The 15262-nt window shown below is 54.7% G+C and overlaps 8 protein-coding genes across 8 annotated transcripts; 6 read left to right on the top strand and 2 right to left on the bottom strand.

Moving 5' to 3' along the window:
* Positions 1-139: 139 nt before the first annotated feature.
* Positions 140-1230, top strand: MYCGRDRAFT_71535 (uncharacterized protein; the record flags this gene model as incomplete). Its single annotated transcript, XM_003853210.1, has 5 exons — positions 140-297; positions 352-383; positions 440-494; positions 615-699; positions 781-1230. The coding sequence occupies 5 exons, from the start codon at positions 254-256 to the stop codon at positions 1228-1230; spliced, it is 666 nt and encodes a 221-aa protein (XP_003853258.1).
* Positions 1231-1824: 594 nt separating this feature from the next.
* MYCGRDRAFT_104291 (uncharacterized protein) lies at positions 1825-2877 on the bottom strand (the record flags this gene model as incomplete). The annotated part of the gene is made up of 1 exon (XM_003853078.1): positions 1825-2877. A coding segment is annotated over one exon (987 nt), but the record flags the coding sequence as incomplete, so codon positions are not given.
* Positions 2878-3113: 236 nt separating this feature from the next.
* On the top strand, positions 3114-4342 carry MYCGRDRAFT_109278 (uncharacterized protein; the record flags this gene model as incomplete). The annotated part of the gene is made up of 2 exons (XM_003853211.1): positions 3114-3475; positions 3531-4342. 2 exons carry the CDS (start codon positions 3169-3171, stop codon positions 4340-4342), a joined length of 1119 nt encoding a protein of 372 aa, XP_003853259.1.
* A 220-nt stretch (positions 4343-4562) lies between these two features.
* MYCGRDRAFT_71532 (uncharacterized protein) lies at positions 4563-6645 on the bottom strand (the record flags this gene model as incomplete). Its single annotated transcript, XM_003853077.1, has 2 exons — positions 4563-6482; positions 6533-6645. The coding sequence occupies 2 exons, from the start codon at positions 6617-6619 to the stop codon at positions 4563-4565; spliced, it is 2007 nt and encodes a 668-aa protein (XP_003853125.1).
* A 343-nt stretch (positions 6646-6988) lies between these two features.
* On the top strand, positions 6989-8580 carry MYCGRDRAFT_40027 (histidine--tRNA ligase; the record flags this gene model as incomplete). Its single annotated transcript, XM_003853212.1, has 2 exons — positions 6989-7140; positions 7191-8580. The coding sequence occupies 2 exons, from the start codon at positions 6989-6991 to the stop codon at positions 8578-8580; spliced, it is 1542 nt and encodes a 513-aa protein (XP_003853260.1).
* Positions 8581-9092: 512 nt separating this feature from the next.
* MYCGRDRAFT_71524 (uncharacterized protein) lies at positions 9093-10927 on the top strand (the record flags this gene model as incomplete). The annotated part of the gene is made up of 1 exon (XM_003853213.1): positions 9093-10927. One exon carries the CDS (start codon positions 9155-9157, stop codon positions 10925-10927), a length of 1773 nt encoding a protein of 590 aa, XP_003853261.1.
* Positions 10928-11375: 448 nt separating this feature from the next.
* On the top strand, positions 11376-13053 carry MYCGRDRAFT_71522 (uncharacterized protein; the record flags this gene model as incomplete). The annotated part of the gene is made up of 3 exons (XM_003853214.1): positions 11376-11940; positions 11996-12547; positions 12599-13053. The coding sequence occupies 3 exons, from the start codon at positions 11436-11438 to the stop codon at positions 12946-12948; spliced, it is 1407 nt and encodes a 468-aa protein (XP_003853262.1).
* A 772-nt stretch (positions 13054-13825) lies between these two features.
* Positions 13826-15257, top strand: AFL-R (aflatoxin regulatory protein; the record flags this gene model as incomplete). Its single annotated transcript, XM_003853215.1, has 3 exons — positions 13826-13918; positions 14520-14624; positions 14682-15257. 3 exons carry the CDS (start codon positions 13826-13828, stop codon positions 15255-15257), a joined length of 774 nt encoding a protein of 257 aa, XP_003853263.1.
* Between the last annotated feature and the right edge of the window lie 5 nt (positions 15258-15262).

Raw genomic sequence — 15262 nt, 5'->3', positions numbered from 1 at the left:
GTGAGAGCGGCACTCGATTGAGTCTGCATGATGGACTGGAAATGTTCGCGATTCAGAACCTTAAACCCAGCTGACTAATCAAGATATTGGTCGACGGCGACTTCACCGCAGATCGGTCCATGGGATGGATAGCGATTGTGTTTGTTTCTGCCATTCATTTGTTCGATCACGGCATCTATTGTACTACTCATATACTGCATATAACGAGAAATTCCGGAAATTCAGCAAAACTGTAAAATCTACCTTCCCTACCATGTCTGACAACGGCGAGAGCGATCTTTGGTTATTTGGATATGGGTACCAAGGACAACTTCCAGACTTGCTTGAACATCAAACTGACCGTATGGATAGAAGCCTGATATGGAAGCCTCCGCCCCATTTCGGTACTCATGATCGATCCTTCAGCTCCAATGTGACCTTGGCTTACCACCTTCGCCAGATCTACGGGTTCCGGGATATATCGAAGGCTATGTCCGACGGTTCTGGCAGGTAATTTGGCCGTCGTATCGCTCAAATGACAAGACCAATCAATGGCTGAACTTACTCCGCAGGCAAGGTTCGACCACTACTCGGCGTCGAACGCGATCGTTCAATTGACCATCGGTACACAACAGCGAAGACCATCGTGGAACCCCTGAAGCTCCAGGTCGAGTCTGCACATTGATCGATCGCCAACTATGGGAGACACTCACAGATCAAGTAGGTCGCCTTCCTGATGCTCCATCTATCTCGACTTGCTTCTCAACAATATCTTTATCTTCAAATGCCGTGGACAAAGAGCTGATCGTGGAACAGCACACATCCGCCCCACCCCGAACCTGGGGAGCGGCCTACCGCATCCCCTCAAAACACGTCCCCGAAGTGAAAGAATACCTCGACATCCGGGAGATCAACGGCTACAGCATCCAATACGTGCCCTTCCACCCACAACCCCCTTCCCCAACCCACTCCGACGAACCCAGCCCATTCCTCCCACAAGGCGAGATCAAATGTCTCGTCTACATCGGCCTACCAGATAATCCCCAATTCCTCGGCCCTCAAGACCCACAAGCGTTGGCGGAACATATCGTCGACTCGAGAGGTCCATCGGGGGAGAATAAGGATTACTTATATCAATTGGATGAAGCGTTGAGAGGCTTGAGTCGGGATAGTGGGGATGAGCATGTTTCTGATTTGGCGAGGAGGTGTCGGGAGGTTGAGGCTAGGAGAGGTAAGGGGGATGAAAGATAGATGGACGGCTTGAACGCACGGGTGGGAACGAGAGAAGAGAGAGGGCGGTATGTCGTGATTGAGAGTGGGGGCATTGAATGATAGACCGAACGAAAGATAGACGGGGGTACAAAGCATTTCATTTCTTCCTCCTCGATGCGCTGAATTTCATCTGATGTCGCTGTGCTATGCAATTTCCGATGCCCCACGCGCCACCCACCTGACGTCTCCCATGAAAGACTATATCACGCTCAGAACGCTAAATCGCTTCCCAGACAAACCGAAAACAACCCTTGATCTCCCCTCCCCCAGACACTACGGCCCACCCCTTGGAGCCTGGTTCCACCTCTTAAAACTCCTCAAGTTGGCATTCACCACCACAAACTTGCCCGCCTTCGGATCATAGCAGCTCTTCACATCGAACAACATCCCGCCTTTCGCACCTCGTACCTCCACCAATCCTTGCACCACGAACGTACCCCTGGGCGGCTCCTGCTTCTTTGGATTCCATTGTTTTTGTAATGTGGTCGCGAAAGCGGAGAGCGCGATGGGAATGTCGGAGGATGAAGAGGGGTCAGACGAGAAGTGGACAGAGGGGAGAGGTAGCCAGGGGAGGGTTTTGGAGATGGAGGGGGAGGGCTCAGGCGTTGTGTTGGCGTCCGGACTTGTGGCGGATGTTGAAGCAGCGGCGTCGGGGCCGGGTTGTGGCATTTTCTGCGCTGATCCGCCGTTTCCGTCGCGGCCATTTTGTTGGCGCTGGAACATTTCGATGGCGTGTTTGTATCGCTCCTCTGGACTCATGGGGTTGACGCCTTCCCAGCCTAGCCATTGTTTCAATCGCCGATACTGAATGCCTGTGAATACGCTGACGGAAGCGTAGAGACTGCTTGCCGCGGCGGTGGGGACCAGTGCTCGTTTTAGGCGATGCTGGTCCTCTGGGCTGATCCTCTCAGCGCTCCAGTAGATGCCATCGTCCCCAATCTCCAGCCCTTTCCTCTCAAACTCTTGCGGCGGACCATCTGGGAATGAGATGTCCAACCAGTATTTCCCAATCTTCGAGTCCTTTCCCAGCATCGCCGCGACTCGTGGATGTTTCATGCTCCCTGCGTGCACCATTTGCGCCAAATCTGTTTGGATCTTCTGATGTCGAGGTTTGTCCTTTGCGATGCGTACAAACTCTTGCCATTCCGGATCGGATCCTTTGTAGAATTCACGAGCGACCGGCACGGCCCATGTCATGGGAATGAAGAAGCTCTCCTCCTCCTCCTCTTCATCGTCGCCTTCAGAGAGTATTGAGGAAGCGGGCTTCTTCGAGTCTGCTTTTGAGTCGTCGACAATCTCGACGGAGAAGTATTGTGAGAACATGAGCATCCATAGTCCGGGCACGCCGAGCCAGAGGAGTACGCGGACCTGTCGGCTGAAAGCGAAGAAGGAGGGTTTGCGGAATCGGACGGCTTGGAGTTGGATAGGTTGTGTTTGGTGGCGAGATTTGAGGAAGATCGTTCGTCTTTGAGGGACGCGAGCAATGTGTATTGAGGGTGTTGTCCGTGATATTAGTGGTTGCTGCTGGCGCAGTCGGAAGGCTCGTGGTAGTCGATACATCGTGGCGGTGAATCGTCGAGTTGTCGGTGTCTTGTCGATGGTGGTGAGGAGTGCTCGAACTGGGAGGTCAGGTCATCGCATGTCGTGAGAATCGTGAATGTTTGTTGTGGTCTTAGGTGAGGTAGAAAGAGAGAGACAAAGTGAAGTTCGAAGAGTGACGAATGACCACAAGCCAGGCCGCAAGACGTCAAGACGATGCCCTGGGGGTGGCGGCAGAGCGGAGCCAAGGCCGGCTGATCGAGAGTGAGCTTGAGACAGATACTGGACTGGACTACACGAGAGACGACAGACCGAAGCCATCACCACGACCATCTGCCCTCTCTTCCATCTCGTCCACACACGCATCCCGCTTCCACGATGAAGCTCTCCGCCTCTACGATACTGCCGGCCCTTGCGCATCTGGCTTCCGCCTCGACCGCACGCATTCACATTCACGACCCGCAACAACGAGACGTTCAATCAAGAGATGTGTCGCCCGTCGCGGCAAGACTGGTGCTAGCACAGCGGACAGGCGTGGAGGATTATCACAATGCAGACTTGGAGCAAGACGACGTGATAGATGCCATCAACGACTATGGCCTGCAGACTCCAATGTTTGCGGACAAGGCAGCGGGCTGTGAGAGGAAGGCCTTCCTATTATACGAGGGCGAGGAGCATATTGAGGGTGAGATACAGAATCGCATGTAGCCAAGGATCGTAGTACTGACACCTTGTCGCAGCACTATCATCATACACCTCCTTCGACCTATCCCCCGCGCCCGCCTCCTCCGCCATTCGAGGCCTAATGCTCGACCTCGCGAGACAATCCGACCCCAAGCAACTGCTGAAGCTCTCCGACGAGATCCTCCTGGATCGCCTCCAATCCATCCAGTACATGTCCTCCCCCCTCTTCTTCCTCACCACCTCCTCCTCGCACTTTACCTCCGAGCTCAACCGCCTCGTCAAAGAGAGCTACTGCATAACGACCCTCACCACCCCTCTCGACACCTCCTCGACCGCAACCTCAAAATTCCAATGGGGCACCTACACCCTCCCCAAGCTGAACACCAAACGCTCCGTCCCCGAGAAACTCCTCTCCGAAGCCCACGCCTCTCTGTCCTCTGGCTCCCACCCAGCACTCCACGCCTCCGCCAACCACTCGTCTTCCAACTCGTCTTCCGAACCCCTCCGCGGCATCCTCCCGGCGTGCTTCACCTCCCTCTCCGCCTGCGAGTCCACAACTCGCAACTGCACCGGTCACGGAACTTGTCGCAAAGCTTACCGTGATCCTGACCGTGGCTCGAACGGTCTGGACTGCTACTCTTGCTCTTGTGTAGCGACCAAGTCTGCAGATGGAAAGAAGACGACAACATGGGCGGGACCGGCGTGTCAGAAGAAGGACGTGAGTGTGGAGTTTTGGTTGATTGCACTGTTCACCATTGCGATGATGGGGCTGGTGGGATTTGCAGTAGGAAGCGTTTGGGAGATGGGCAGTGAGGAGTTGCCGAGCGTGATTGGAGCGGGTGTGAGTGGGCCGACGGCGAGGAAGTAGGGGAAGAGATACGAGATAAGGAGATGAGGACGATGAGAAGGGGAAGAGAAGACCGCGTAGAAGAAGGGAGGAATCGATACTGCGCACGGCGTTTGAAGTGATAGCTGGGAGGAGATGCGTACGGCCACAGAACAGGCTTTTTGTAAATGGAAACATTCTTGAACTACTCCTTCCCAACCCCTCCCCTTGGTGCTGTCACTACCCACTATTCCCTCTACAACTACATCACCCCCCTCCTCTCCACCGCCGCCCCAACAGCTTTCCCTCCACTAATCATCCCCGTCGTAGCAACCACAATCCTCCTCCCACTCGCCTCCTCAATCTGCCTGCTCACCAACCTCAACGCCCCGACTTCCGCGTACGTCACGCCACCCAAGAAAAACACGATTGAAACTTTCGGCCCTTCTTTCGCTCCTGCCCGTAAAGTCTGCTTTGCTTGGGAAATGTCTTTGCTGTGCCCGGATTGAGAGATGTCAATTGTCGCGCCGCGGATGCGGGAGAGGGGGTCTGTGAAAGATGTCCAGCCACCGGCGGTTGATGAGGGGGTGGTAGGGGCAGGGGGATTGGATGTTTTGGATGTGGAAGAGGGAGGGTTGAGGAGAGCGGACTTTTGAAGGATGGCTTGGACTAGCCGAACGGAGAGCGGAGCGTAGCCTGAGAAGGCATATGATGGGTCGACCGGGTCGTCTTCTTGCACGTCATCGGACCAGAGATTTAGTGTTTTGCGAAGGGAGGGCCAGTCTGTCGCTGTGGTGCCGAGAGCCGCGCCGATGGGGTTCAGGTAGCCTCTGTGGCTGTCCCGAGTGGAGAGGAGGTTCATCTTTTCGAGTCGGGAGAGGGTGAGGGTGTGTTGATAGCCGTAGGCTTGTGTGATTTGGCGTTTGAAGTGATCGAGATCCCGCTGACGAAGGCCGTTGGAGAGGGAGGACATGAGGCATAAAAGGCGCAGGACGGTGGGGAGAGGGGCGGCGCGGGCGATGAGTTCGTCGAGGGCGTCGTGAAGGGAGGTTGGGTCTGTGCCTGCGAGGAGGTTTTGCTGGATGTCGAGTAGGGAGCGGAAAGTGGAGGAGCGGGTGTGTTTGAGAATCTCCTCGGCGAGGGAGGTGTGGATCTTCAGGGACGCGGATTCGGCTTGGTAGGTGGGGAGTTTGGAGTGGACGATTGCTTTGAGGTCGGAGACGGTTTGGTCTTTGCTGTGCATTGCTTCGGAGTCGGAGGCGAGGCGGCGGGCGGTGCGGTTTAGGGAGGGGCCGACGGTGGCGAAGTTGGCGTCGCGGAGGAAGGGGTAGAGTTTGTCGGTGCTGTCGAGGAGGACTTTGCGTTTGGTGGCGGCGGTCGGGGTGGAGTTGGTTTGTTGTTGGGGTTGGGTCGGTGCTGCACCGCCGAGAATGGAGGAGTCGACTTCCGTGTTGTTGTTGGTGATGCCGAAGATTTCGTCGATGAGGCCTTCGTAGGTGAGTTGGGTGGAGAGGAGGGTGGGAAAGTCGATCTCGCGGTCGATGATGATGAGGTTTTCGACGAGGGAGCTTGGACTGAGGCCGAAGGAAGCGAGGTAGGCGGTGTTGGGGTCTGCAGAGGCATTGACATCTTCTTCCTTTCTCATGCGTTGGAGAAGTTCGGCCAGCCGTTGTGCATTGTCACCTTTGCCTAGAATCCGAGGAAAGAGGCCATATTGCTTCTGTAGTAGCATCAGAGCTTTGGCAGAGGCGAAGATGCTCGAGGGATCTTTCAACAAACAAAGACCACTGAATGCATCTTCCAGCTCCAACGATAGCAGGTCCGGCTCCAGCGGGACAAAGTGCAAGGCGAGTTCTGTGATGTTGGCCTCTCCCAGCACTCCATGTTCCTCGAGAATCATATCACTGATCATGGTCCGTCGAGACACCCAGATGATGGTAAAGTCATGATCGATCTTGCTCTCGCTTCGTACGAGCTTGATCTGCTCCGCGACCATGCGGATCTTGTTGGCATTCTCTCCACGGACCACGAAGACGATGTTTCGTTGGCTCGAGTCGATGTTGTGGTTTTCCAGGAAGAAAGGCTTGTCGACGCCATATTCTTGGAGCGTGCTGAACTTGACAATGAGACCGATAGTACCGGCGAGTGACCTTTCCAAGACTATGTTCTTCTTGCCTCGGACCTGTATAGCTGTGAGTAGTGTGCCGGGGTTGGATGGGAGGGCATACATACTTGTTCGAGATGATGTAGTAGTTCTCGGCGAGCCTTGTCGGTGAGTTCCTGTGTGTTGATGGCCTTTGCGGCCGAATGTGCTGCCATTGCATTCTAAGGGAGTATCAAACAACGATGATCAAGAACAATCATGTACATAGAGTTGTTGGTATGCGTTTGGATGTACCTGAAGCAAGCGGCCGTGCCCGGTTGAACTTCGGGTGGGGCCACGAGGGGGCCGACGTTTTGCTGGAAGTGACGAAGGTTTTGGTTCTTTGAGCTGTCCACCTCAGCCCAGTCATTCACGAAACAAAATATCCTCGACTTCAACTTCTCTCCACCAACTCCCACCACACACTCATTTGCATGAATCACTGCATCTTCCGAACCTTTCGCGCCTCGTCTTTCCTTTTATTCAAACGATCGTTCCGAACCTCGCCCCGCTTCTATACCTCACGCATATTCGAAAACGAAACCATGGTTAAAGAGAAGGCCGAGAAGACGAGCTACCAGCTCAAAGTCCCCAAGGGCACCAAAGATTGGGATGGCATTGACATGGTTATCCGCGACCAAATCTTCGACACAATCAAAAAGGTCTTCAAGCGTCACGGTGGTCGGACGATCGATACGTGAGTCAACTTTTTCACGATCACACTTGTGCACCCGCTGACTTTCACAGACCTGTCTTTGAGCTGAAGGAGATTCTTTCGGGCAAGTATGGCGAAGACAGCAAACTCATCTACGACCTTGCCGACCAAGGCGGCGAACTCTGCTCCCTCCGATACGATCTCACTGTTCCGTTCGCACGATGGCTCGCCATGAACTCCAGTGTTTCCAGCATCTCTCGATACCAGATTGCGAAAGTCTACCGACGCGATCAGCCTGCTATGACAAAAGGACGTATGCGCGAATTCTACCAATGCGACTTCGACATGGCTGGAGTGTACGACCAGATGGCAGCGGACAGCAAGGTTCTGACAATCACATCACAAGTCTTTGAGGCGCTAGGATGGAATGGGAGGTACACGATCAAGATCAACCACCGCAAGATTCTTGACGGTATCTTCGAGGTGTGTGGTGTTCCGGAAGAGAAGTTGCGAACGATTTCATCGGCGGTAGACAAGCTGGACAAACTGCCGTGGGCAGAGGTGCGAAAAGAGATGACAGAAGAGAAGGGCCTTGATCCCGAGGTGGCAGATCGGATAGGAGAGTATGCGGTGCAGAAAGGCGGCGTCGACTTGCTTGAGAAACTACAAAAGGACGAGAAGCTTGCGGCCAATGCCTCCGCGAGTGCCGGTCTCGCAGACATGGCACTGCTGTTTGAATACCTTCAACCTTGGGGTGTGATGCCGAACATCTCCTTCGACATGTCTCTTGCCCGCGGTCTCGATTACTACACCGGCGTCATCTACGAGGTCATCACCGAAGGCTCCGCAGGTAAATCAAAAGACTCATCAAAACCCGACTCATCAAAACCCAGAAAGCCCGTCGATGCAGATGAAGACCGGTCCAACGATCCCTCCGTCGGCGTCGGCTCTGTCGCAGCAGGAGGTCGCTACGACAACCTCGTCGGCATGTTCTCGGGCAAGCAGCAAATCCCCTGCGTTGGTATCTCCTTCGGCGTGGAACGCATCTTCAGCATCACAAAGCAACGTCTTGCCGCTGCATCAGCATCACTTCAACCACGTCTTTCGGCAGCAGATGTCTACGTCATGGCGTTCGGTGGCAAGGGTTTCACAGGTATGTGGCCGGAGCGACAAACTGTGGTGAAGAAGCTATGGGACGCGGACATCAACGCGGAGTTGCAGTTGAAGATCAAGCCGAAGTTACCGCAGCAGTTCAAGGCCGCGGAGACATTGGGCGTGCCGTTCGTGGTGATCCTGGGCGAGGAAGAGCAGGCGAAGGGAATGTGTAAGGTGAAGGAAATGGGACTGCCGGAGGGTCACCCAGAGAAGGATGGTGTGGAAGTACAACTAGACGGGTTGGCGGACGAGGTGAAGAGGAGGCTAGAGAAGTGGAGGGCGGAGAAGGAGGTCGTGAGTGGCTTGCAGGCTCTGGGGATGCAGTAGATATGAGGGATGGAACTGATGTGAGGGTTGCGGGTTCATGAGGATCATCATGATTCATGAGGGACGAGGGAAGTCTCTGTACGATGTGTGCACAGAAAAGGTAGATACCATGGAAGCATAGCGATCGGGTAAGCAGGGTGAATGGACTCTGCGAGGGTGAGAGCGCCAACATTGCGCCCCTGGCGCTTATCCCACAAATTGATGAGAACGAAGCTCTCCTCCTGCAACGACAAGACAGATTATGCATTCAAGTACCAACCGAAGTACCACACACAAGCCTCCTCGTCCATTGAGGCTCTTGGTGGACCAAAGCTTGATCCGACGTCGGAGGCCTTGCCGAGATCCGTGAGCTTGCCCGCCAATGCCATGCGTTGACCGCGTGCTATCGCCATCTTCGATCGCAACCTCATCGGCGGGACTCTTGTACGCTATAGGAAGGTGCGAAGACCTCCATTGATCCATCGAGTAGGTGCATTGATCATTGCTTTCCTTCTTGTTCTCGCATATCCTCTTCCCGTTCCCATCTTCTACACCCTCTACATCTCATCACATTGAGCTTCACCAGCCATCCAGCATGGAGAAATCGACTCTTCCCACCTCGGTGGAGCCCATCGCATCTCGCCCAGCTCATAAACACTCCGCCCTCCGCAAAGCGACCATTGCCGCAGCTGTGCTCATCGGTCTACGGACGCTATTCTACTCCAGCGCCGCCGCTGCCTCACTCTTCCCATTCCCATCCTCCGAGTCGCCTCTCAGCTCCTCCACGCCAAAGTGCCAGCAAGTCCCCGCCCTCTTCCCCGCTCAGGACGAGAAGCTCCAGCAAGCCTTTGAGTACCTTTCCACTCCTGAATCTGTCAACGCCTCCATCATCCGCCTCTCCGGCGCCGTGCAAATCCCGACGCAGTCCTTCGATGATCTTGGCCCAATTGGCGAGGATAAAAGGTGGGAAGTCTTCGGCCCGCTGCACAAGTACTTTGAAGCCACATTCCCTCGCATCCACTCGGAGTTGAAGGTGGAAAAAGTCAACACGCATGGACTGCTGTATACTTGGCATGGATCGGACAAGGCCCTCAAGCCATTGGTGCTGATGGCGCATCAGGATGTCGTGCCGGTGGATCCAGACACGGTGGACTCGTGGACGTACCCGCCGTGGAGTGGACATTTCGATGGAGAGAATGTTTGGGGAAGAGGAGCGTCGGATTGCAAGAATTCGCTGGTGGGAATTATGGAGTCCGTGGAGGTATTGCTTGATGCGGGCTTCAAGCCGAAGAGAACGATTGTTATGTCGTTCGGGTTTGACGAGGAGTGCTCTGGTGCCCAAGGAGCGGGTCATTTGTCGAAATTCTTGCATGAGCGGTATGGAGATGATGGTGTTGCTGCTATCGTGGACGAAGGGATGGGATACCAAAAAGCGTTCGGCATGGGATATGCGGTCCCTGGCGTTGCTGAGAAGGGATACACCGATGTGGAAATCGAGGTGAGGACGCCAGGAGGCCACTCCTCTGTCCCGCAAGACCACACGAGCATCGGCATCCTGAGCGAGGTCATCACCAAGATCGAGAGCGTCAAGTACCCGACCTACCTCGCACAGGAGAACCCATACTTAGGTTTTCTTCAATGCGGCGCCGAGTACGCTCCCGACTTTCCCAAGAAACTCAAGAAGCTCCTCAAGAAACACCACGCCAAATTCTCCTCCGACGAGGACATTTGCCCTGCAGCCAAAAAGCACACCGACCGCCTCGCACAAGAAGCCGCCTCTCTCGGCCTCGACGTCAGATACCTCATGCAAACCTCTCAAGCCGTTGACCTTATCTCCGGCGGCAAGAAGACCAACGCCCTCCCCGAGTCCGCCACAGCCATCGTCAACCACCGCATCAACATCGGCGACTCCCCAAAAATTGTTTACGACCACCTCTCTTCCCTCATCCACCCGATCGCCAAAACGCACAACCTCACTCTACACGCTTTCGACGGCACCAAAGCGGCATACAACTCCATCTCGCTCTCCGCGCGCAACACAACTCTCAACGTCGCGCCTGTGACGCCTACGAATGTCGACGCCGTGACTCCCTACGCTGTGCTGTCGGGGACGATCAGAGCGCTGTACGGCGAGGAGACGATTGTCGCTCCGGCGTTGATGACGGGTAATACTGATACAAGGTACTATTGGGACTTGACGAGGCATATTTTCCGCTTTGGGCCGGGATATGTGAATGAGAAAGATTGGGGTATGGGCAGGATTCATACGGTTGATGAGAGAGTTAGTGTTAGTAATCATGGGAAGGTTGTTAAGTGGTATGCGCTGTGGATTCAGAATGTGGATGGGGCGAGGTTTGAGGGGGAGTAGATGGAGTGATTTTGGTATGGCGGCTGGGTCGGAGTAGCAGATGGGTAAAGCCTAGATGTGAACGACGACAGGACGAGCAGTACACTAGAAGCTGGAATTGACTATTCAGATATGGATACAATTGTGAGTGCTGTCTTCTCCGGAGCTTCGGTCGTGATCTGGAGGTCCTCGATCGAGAACGTTGCCGTCAAGACTCGAACGTAATCGAACGTCCCGCGAGATAACTTGCCTGCTTGACCGCCCATGCCGAGCCCTTGAGACTAAAGCCTTCGCAATCGATGTACAGGAGATGGTGACAGCAAGAGGCAGCGGATGTCGTTGATCTTGGTGGGGGTCGATTTACAAGGGAGCTATGATTTTGGACCCCTGTTTCACCCCACGCTAAAGTATACCTTAGCTCGTGCAAGTTGACCGCTCGAACCATAAGACAATCGTTGTAAACACACGCACTCTCAGCATCTCGATCACACACACAATACACACACACGGTACCCAGACCACCGCAGCCATGGACGAAATCGCACCGGAGTACGACGTCGTAGTGCTCGGCACTGGACTCACGGAATGCATCCTCAGCGGTGTCATGTCCGTGAAGGGCAAGAAGGTGCTGCACATGGACCGCAACGACCACTACGGCGGCGAAGCGGCATCCGTCAATATCGAGGCTCTGTTCAAGAAATACGGAAACTACGAGAAGGGCACGGAGCCCTGGAAGAAGTACGGTCGGGCCAACGACTGGAACATCGATCTCGTGCCGAAGTTGTTGATGGCCAATGGAGAACTCACCAATATCCTGGTCAGCACGGATGTCACTCGATACATTGAGTTCAAGCAGGTTGCTGGAAGCTACGTTCAACAGGGCAATGGGGCCAAGGCGACGGTGGCCAAGGTCCCTAGCGATGCTACCGAGGCGCTGAAGAGTCCGTTGATGGGACTGTTTGAGAAGAGAAGGGCGAAGAACTTCTTGCAGTGGGTGGGCGGCTTTGATGAGAACAACCCGAGCACACACAATGGTCAGTGAGATACGAGGAGGGGATCTGCAGCGATTTGCTAACTGGGCATGATCAGGCATGAACCTCTCGCAGACCACGATGAAACAGGTCTACGATAAGTACGGCCTCGAGGCCACCACCCGCGACTTCATCGGCCACAGCATGGCACTCTACACCACAGACGACTACGTCGATGCCAAGGGAATGGCAAAGGACTGCATCGAGCGCATCCGCCTCTACGTCAACAGCATGGCCAGATACGGAAAGAGCCCATACATCTACCCTCTCTACGGATTGGGGGAGCTGCCTCAGGGTTTCGCTCGTCTCAGTGCCATCTACGGAGGCACATACATGCTCAACACCAACGTCGATGAGATCAAGTACGAAGGTGGAAAGGTTTCCGGTATCAAGGCGACGATGAAAGAGCGAGGCGAGGAGGGCGAGGGCATGAAGTTCGAGACCAAGTGCAAGAAGATCATTGCGGATCCCTCGTACTTTCCAGACAAGGTCCGAGTGACCGGACACATCCTCAAGGCGATCTGCATCTTGAACCACCCAGTCGACAAGACTGACAACTCTGACTCCTTCCAATTGATCATCCCCCAGTCCCAGTGCGGCCGGAAGCACGGTATGTCGCACCATCCTTTAAAACCACTAAAAATGCTAACTTCTCCCACAGACATCTACATCGCCGTCGTCGGCTCCAACCACAACGTCTGCCCCAAGGGCTACTACATCGCCATCGTCAGCACCGTCGCCGAAACCGAAGCCAACCAACACCTCGAACTGAAAGCGGGACTCGAACGTCTGGGACGGATAGAGGAGCAATTCATGGGCCCTCCGATCCCGATCTACGAGCCCCTCGAGAGCGGTGCGAAGGACAACGTGTTCATCAGCAAGTCTTACGATGCGACTTCGCATTTCGAGTCGATGACGGTGGACGTGAGGGATGTGTATAAGCGGGCTGAGGGCGAGGAGTTGAAGGTGGAGGGATTGAAGGAGGGTCAAGGGTTGGAGTACGAGGCGTAAAGGCCAGGTAGCTCCCCGGAGAGGGTGATGCTGAGGGTTGGTCTCTTGCTACGAGCGGAGATGGACGTGCTGGAATAGCAAGGAGCATCGATGAGTATCGTTTTGAAGCGAGTTCTGCGTGCCATGTCTTTTCTCAGTTGTCCGGCTTCGATTGGAGGACGAGCTCGTGGGTCGTCTCGCGCTCGTGCGGCATCTTTGCCATAGTGGTCCCGAGGTGTCTGTTCGGTTTGTCTCTGTATCTCGCAATGTGAGTGCGCCTCGACAGGACTTGCTCATATCATGGCGAAGCGATGTCTCGAGGTCAGAGCAATGCCTAGAATTCGACGCCATGCGGGAGGACACGTGTCAGTATTTGGCCAGTCGACAAGCTGCCCGCCGAGCTCAGAGCACTGTCCAGAAACCAACGCCATCCCAGATCGACGCCAGAAGCGAGTGATTGTTTTCGATAACCGTTCCCCAGCGTGCTCCTTGTGCGTGGTGATGCTTATCGAATGCGAAAGTCGACTCCGCGAATCGTACGCGGCTCATGGGACGCTGTGTATGACGATGAATTCCAAGCGAGATACGCATCCTGGCAGTGATCGAGACGGATGACTGTATTCGTTTGGGTGTCAGGCGGTGTTCGACCGACTAATGCCAGACCAAGAACATGAGCAGTAGCTTCCATCTGCCTCCCAATCAACGGCAATCATTCCAGGTCAGCTTCACACGACTGAGATGCGCAGGAAAGTGGTCGTCTTTCGGTATGTGAACAACGACATGACCGAAAGAAAATCCACGTGGTTGATGAGAGATCGCCAAGAAATTGTCCCAAAGAGGAAGTTGTGAAGAAAGTGTCGCAATTTGCCCAACGTCCTCGAACATTCAACTCGCAAACATGCCTATTCTATGCCTGCAATCACTTCCGCTCGTGATTCTCGTAATGCTCGTGATTCTCAATATGCTCATGTCTTGCTCAATGGGCAAATATGTAAGAAGCGAGAACCGAGCAGACCGGATGATGGTATCCCTCTCAGAAACGCGTCACATTGTCCTCGATGAACAAGGTTTTTTGAGATAACCCGAAGACCCTGCCTTGAACCCAGCAGGCGGGTGTTCTAGCCGAGCTGCTGCGCATCCGCTACATCGGTGCCGTGCTTCGATGGCATCCTCGATGCTTCGTTCTAGATCACAGTGGCTGGGGAACTTTAGACAGGCTGCCCTGTCTCTGCCATCTGGACCCTTGATCTTCCCTCTGGATCTTGATGGACTGCTTCGATTGCAGCGATCGTTGAGATAGATTAGAACCCTCGGAGAGCACGTTGACGGGAGGTCTGCGACAGGGTGATTGGCAGGCCAGTGACAGAAGTTACCTCCTAGGTCAAGCAGTGTTCTAGGCTTCTGGCCGCAGATCATAGTGTAGCCAGTGCCGTGCAGGGCCAGTCCGCTTCAGTCTACTGCCGGCGGGGAGTCGGTCATCTTGATTGTTTCGCCTACATGGCTTGATCTTCATTTGTACACGAACGCTCGAGCGGACTGCTTTTCTCTCCCGCCTATACTCTGAGACGGCTATACTGCGACATTTTCATCAGGTCCCTCAGGGCCTGTCCTGCTCGATGACGAAAGACGGGGTGCGAGGTCCGAAGAGAGAGCAAGTGACGAATGCATGCACGGCTTGCCGTCTGTCGAAGCTGAAGGTCCGTTGCTCCTCCTATTGACCGCAGTCTTTCGTTGACACTGACTCAAGGACACAGTGCAATGGAAGACATCCAACCTGCTACCGCTGCCACGCTCGCGACCTGGAATGCGTATACGACGTGTCCGAAGGCATGACTAAACGACAGCATCTGAACAACGAGCTGTCCGAGCAAAAGTCAGAACTGACTCAAGCAAGCGCCGTACTCCGGGTGCTCCAATTCGGCACCGATCAGGAGGCAACGGCGTCACTGGCTCGACTACGAATCGGGAGTACCGTCGGACAGGAATACCAACTTCTTCAAGCGCACAGCAAACCTTCGCTGCCTGAGGGTGTTCCGGTCCATGTATCCAGACAACAACGAGCGATCAACACGACCCGCCTGCAGTCTGAGACGTTCGCACCATGGGGCTGCCCGCCGACGACTGAAGCTTTCTCGGGTTCGCAGCAATACGAGTGGGATGATTCGGCATCTGACCAGCTTGCCGACTGGCCGCAACCGTGTCAGATAGCGAGAGAGGACTCATCCGGCACTGTCTACAGTGCGGTCGACAGTCCGCTCCTTGACATGGCGCTACCCACGCCTGCCAGCGATGGTTCACTGGATGATCGAAAGCCATGCATTGGCGGATAGAATGC

The sequence above is a fragment of the Zymoseptoria tritici genome, chromosome 4 (genome assembly GCF_000219625.1).
Source record: "Zymoseptoria tritici IPO323 chromosome 4, whole genome shotgun sequence".
Lineage (NCBI taxonomy): Eukaryota > Fungi > Ascomycota > Dothideomycetes > Mycosphaerellales > Mycosphaerellaceae > Zymoseptoria > Zymoseptoria tritici.
The sequence above is the reverse complement of the archived record's forward strand: the minus strand, read 5'-3'. Positions and strand labels throughout refer to the sequence as shown.